Source organism: Arachis duranensis, chromosome 7 (genome assembly GCF_000817695.3).
Source record: "Arachis duranensis cultivar V14167 chromosome 7, aradu.V14167.gnm2.J7QH, whole genome shotgun sequence".
NCBI classification, from domain to species: Eukaryota; Viridiplantae; Streptophyta; class Magnoliopsida; order Fabales; family Fabaceae; genus Arachis; species Arachis duranensis.
Window position 1 is genome coordinate 48,314,681 of NC_029778.3, and position 4,689 is coordinate 48,319,369.

General features: G+C 36.6%; 1 protein-coding gene across 1 annotated transcript; it reads left to right on the forward strand.

Moving 5' to 3' along the window:
• The first annotated feature begins 210 nt into the window (after positions 1-210).
• On the forward strand, positions 211-4,212 carry LOC107458813 (ATP-dependent DNA helicase 2 subunit KU80). Its single transcript, XM_016077019.3, has 10 exons — positions 211-297; positions 779-910; positions 1,290-1,693; positions 1,856-2,142; positions 2,244-2,439; positions 2,558-2,764; positions 3,131-3,298; positions 3,398-3,718; positions 3,847-3,977; positions 4,070-4,212. The coding sequence occupies exons 1-10, from the start codon at positions 234-236 to the stop codon at positions 4,125-4,127; spliced, it is 1,968 nt and encodes a 655-aa protein (XP_015932505.1). The 5' UTR covers positions 211-233; the 3' UTR covers positions 4,128-4,212.
• The last annotated feature ends 477 nt before the right edge of the window (positions 4,213-4,689 follow it).

The following is a 4,689-nucleotide window of genomic DNA, read 5'->3' on the forward strand; positions in this document are numbered from 1 at the left end:
CTTTCTCTTTCAATTCAATTCAAGATAAATCATAATAATTGTGTTTCTTTTGATTTGTTGTTGTTAATTCTTTGCAATAATTGTTGTTAGATTTTGTTCTTGTTGTTGATTTACTATCCTTTCCTTTTATGCCTTCCAAGTGTTTGATGAAATGCTTGGTTGGATTTTAGAGTAGAATTTTATACTCTTGGCTTGGAAAATAACATTAAAATGACCTTTTTCCCCTTCTTTTGATGAGTGTGCAGCTGATCTTTACCAAATATGATGAAGTGGGTGTTGTCTTATTTGGAACAGAAGGTGCTCTCTTTGACCCTTATGATGCAAACCTACAATGCACCATTATCACCATTCAGTTAGTGTTTATTATCATGTCATGTGGCATAAAGTTCTAGATTGCAATGCAGCAATAACAGCAATTCAGTATTTTGCTCATAATTGGGGTTGGTAATAAGAATCGAACGGTGATATTGTTTTCTTGTACCAAAAGATGTTAGTTATTTGTGATGATAAAATGGAGACTAAGAAGTCCATGGTTCTTATTTGATTATCTTGTAGCAATGTTTATTGTGTTTCAGTCTCATTCTTGTAGAATCTTCACACTGATTTATTCACTGTACCGAGTTTGTTTTTCCCGTGGAGTTTTACTATTATGCTTACAATTAAATGGGTTGATTGAAGTTTCCTTCAAATCGTTTCTTTGATTTGATAATTCATTTTTTTCTTTCCATGAAGAGATTCAAAGGCCTTCCTCACCCATGTTTATGTCGAAATTTCCCAGATACTGATAACGAACTTACGGAAGAAGTTGGAGGGTATCAACATGTTGTGGTTTTGAAAAATATTAAAGTTGTGGAGGGAGATATCGTTGAGGCTCTACAGCAACTGCCTCGAGGAGCTACACATGGTGATTGTATCCTTGATGTTCATGATTCTATACTTTGGAAGCTTTAATTATTTATTTATATATTTAATGAAAGAATTTTATGCTCTAACATTTTGACCGTTACTAAAACATTCATACTATTTGACTTTAGATGGTAAAATTTTTCCTGATTTGTCCTGTGTAATATTCTGCACCACTTGTGCCTTGTTATTGATTTGTTCAACCCCACCTCCAAACATTGGTATATACTCAGTTTATCTTTTCCTGAGCTCTATTCTGGTTCTGTTAATAAAATTGAAGCGATATCAGCTGTAGTATTACTTTGGAAGTTCATTCATTTCAAATTGTGGATTTTGAGTGATTAACTGCCATATTGTGGTTTTGAATACCTTGACTGTGATGTTAGTTCTTGATGCTATTATTGTTGGCATGGATATGCTGATAAAAAAGTTTGGAGAAACTAACAAGGGAAAGAAGCGTCTATGTCTTATTACAAATGCACAATGTCCAATAAAAGAGCCATTTGAAGGAACAAAAGAGGAACAAGTGACCACCATTGCTAAACAAATGACCGTCCATGGTATGAGGATGGAAAGTATAATTCTGAGAGGAAAGCTTAGTCAAGATGCAAACAAGAAAATAATGGACGAAAACGATCAACTGTTGCGTATTTTTTCAACAGAAACGTCTGCAAGGTCAACATATGTGGAGAATCCAGTTTCTTTGCTTGGTGCTCTTAGAACCCGAAACATAACTCCATCCACAATCTTTAAAGGGGATCTTGAATTAAGCCCAAAACTGAAGATTAAGGTGAGATATTCATAGCCCTATTGGCCGTGCCCATCAATGCAGATAAAGATTACGTTCTTGACATGTTTTTTTTCATTATCTCATTACTTTGGTGATTAATGTTCCTATGCCACTTACAAACTTTTTATGTACATGATTATTGAATGCTTAAGTTTTGAACAGGTTTTGGTATACAAGAAAACAGCAGAAGAAAAGTTTCCAACTCTCAAGAAATTTTCCGATAAGGCTGCTTCAACCGATAAATTTGCTACACATGAAGTCAAAGTGGATTATGAGTACAAGAGTTCTCAAGAACCTGATAAAGTTGTCCCGCCAGATCAAAGAATTAAAGGTTATCGATATGGGCCTCAAATAGTTCCCATATCCCAAGCTGAGTGGGATGCTGTTAAGTTCAAACCAGAAAAAGGTCTGAAGCTTTTAGGATTTACTGATTCATCCAATGTATTGAGGTAAAATTGTATATGCTTTATTTGATTTGAATTTGACGATGGAGATTTTCTTACTCTGTTTCTTCTGTTTCTTTTCTTTTCTCCTAAACCATCCGATAAAGACATCAATACATGAAAGATGTCAATGTCTTCATAGCTGAAACAGGAAATACAAAAGCCACACTTGCACTTTCTTCGCTAGTAAGGGCTATGAAGGAAATGAATAAAGTGGCAATACTACGTTGTGTTTGGAGACATGGACAAGCGAATGTCGTCATTGGGGTCCTGACGCCCAATCTATCTGATAAGGAAAATATTGTGCGTTTTTCCGTCTCTTTTTATTTTGTTTTAATTTATTTTTTAATTGGTCTACTTCCACTGACATGATTTCTGGATTTGTTTTGAAATAATTCCGTTGCATGGTCATGCTGTGCAGCCTGATTCGTTATACTTCAATGCACTACCTTTTGCTGAGGATGTGCGAGAGTTTCAATTCCCTTCTTTCAGTAATTTCCCTGCACCGATACAGCCAAATGAACAACAGCTAGAGGCCGCGGCTAACTTGGTAAAAATGCTTGATCTTGCACCACAAGGAAAAGAGGAAGTTCTGCTACCTGATTTTACACCAAATCCAGTCCTAGAGGCATGAATTCCCTCACTTATGTTTTCTAGTTTATCTCCTGTGTTTCATTCTTTCCCTCTATTTTTTTTTTCTTATTTATTTTTTTAAAGAAGATTATGATTTTGATATTCATGACATGAGATTTCTTTATCTAATGTTTGTTGCTTGTGGGCTGTGAATTTGTATTTTCCGAATTTTTCGATTATGCTTTGTCCTTGCTATCTTTCTTATCTAAGCCAATCACGTATTACCCCCCATTGTGTAAAAGTTAGCATTATGATAACTTGAAGGGTACAATAGAGATTTCAAATTTAGCATATGCACCTCCAAAAATGAAAGGTAACCTTGGGATAAAGCTAACATACGAATGTTCATATATCTTTTCAGCGATTTTATCGCTATCTTGAGCTCAAGTCAAAGCATGCGGATGCTGCAGTACCCCCTCTTGATGATACACTCAAGAAAATCACAGAACCTGATGATGAGCTCCTTCAACAAAACAAATCTGTGATAGAAAAATTTCGTCAGTCTTTTGAACTAAAGGAAAATCCGAGGGTAAGACGTTTTTGTGCCTAGTTTATACAAAATATCAAACTTCTTTTACATTATACGAACATTGTATATCTTTCATGTTTGAATTGAACTGTCTTACAGCATAAAAAGTCAAGGCGTTTATTGAGAGAGGAAAGATATGGTTCCGGTGAGGAAAATAGTAAAGGAGAAATACCTGCTCTGGCTTCGAATCTCATTGAAGATAAGTCAAATGTTGAAGTCGACAACATTGGAGATCTGACTCCTGTACAAGATTTTGAAGCCATGTTTGCGCGCAGAGATAATCCAGATTGGGTTGTAAAAGCAATCGATGCTATGAAAAATAAAATTCATGATCTCATAGAGGATTCCCACGAAGGTGATAACAATTTGAAAGCATTGGAATGTTTAGCTGCGCTCCGCAAGGGATGTATCAATGAGCAGGTAATCCATCTCCCTCGCTTTTGCACCATAGAGCCAAGTCATGACTTTCCATGTCTAACCAATTTTTATTCCTCTATTATTCCTCTTGGTTGTATTTGAAGTCACTGATAACTTTTTTCTTTGTGAAGGAACCGAAACAGTTCAACAATTTCCTTCGTGATATTTGGAGTTTCTGTCAAGAGAAGAGCCTTCATGATTTCTGTGATTCTCTTTCTTCTAAAGGAATCACCTTGATCCCCAAATCAGAAGCTGCAGACAGGTTTTGTGATTTTTTTTATCTTTTTCTTGGTTGGACCATTTAAAATTCAATGTTTCTTCTTCAATAACTTGTTATTTGGTTTAACTTTACAGTGAAGTTACTGAAGATGAAGCAAGAAGTTTCTTAGTCAAATCTCAGCCAAAAGTTTGAACGATTACTTAACTGGATGTGTTGAAATATTTAGGTCCTTTCTTTCTTGTATAAGCATCTCTGTTAGGCCACTGTAACAATACACCAGATCATGCGTCGCCTGGATCGGATTGACCAGATGTTTGTGGCCCAGGGCCTTGAGCTGCCCCCTCTACCAGAGTCTTCTGGTTCCGATGAGGAGACCCATGAGGAGGAGCATGCAGATTTACAGACTGAGGGTATTCATGCGGATGAGCCAGCACATATGGAGGCACCACCTCAGACACAGGAGTCTCAGCCGGTGCCACAGCCACAGCCAGAGCCTATCGATGTACCTATCCCTGATCCTCAGGATTAGCATCGAGGACGATGCTTGATCTTAAGTGTGGGGAGGTAGCCGGTGGCATCATTAGAGGACCGGTGAACATTTTGGCCACTTTCCTAGCTACCTTACTTTGCATACCCTTTGTATATACTTGATGCATTTTGAGTTTATTTTGGGTACCTTTACTGCTTATTTTGGATTTTAGATATTTTGATGCTTTTGGATATTTTTAGATGTTTTGGATGATAGATTCCATAC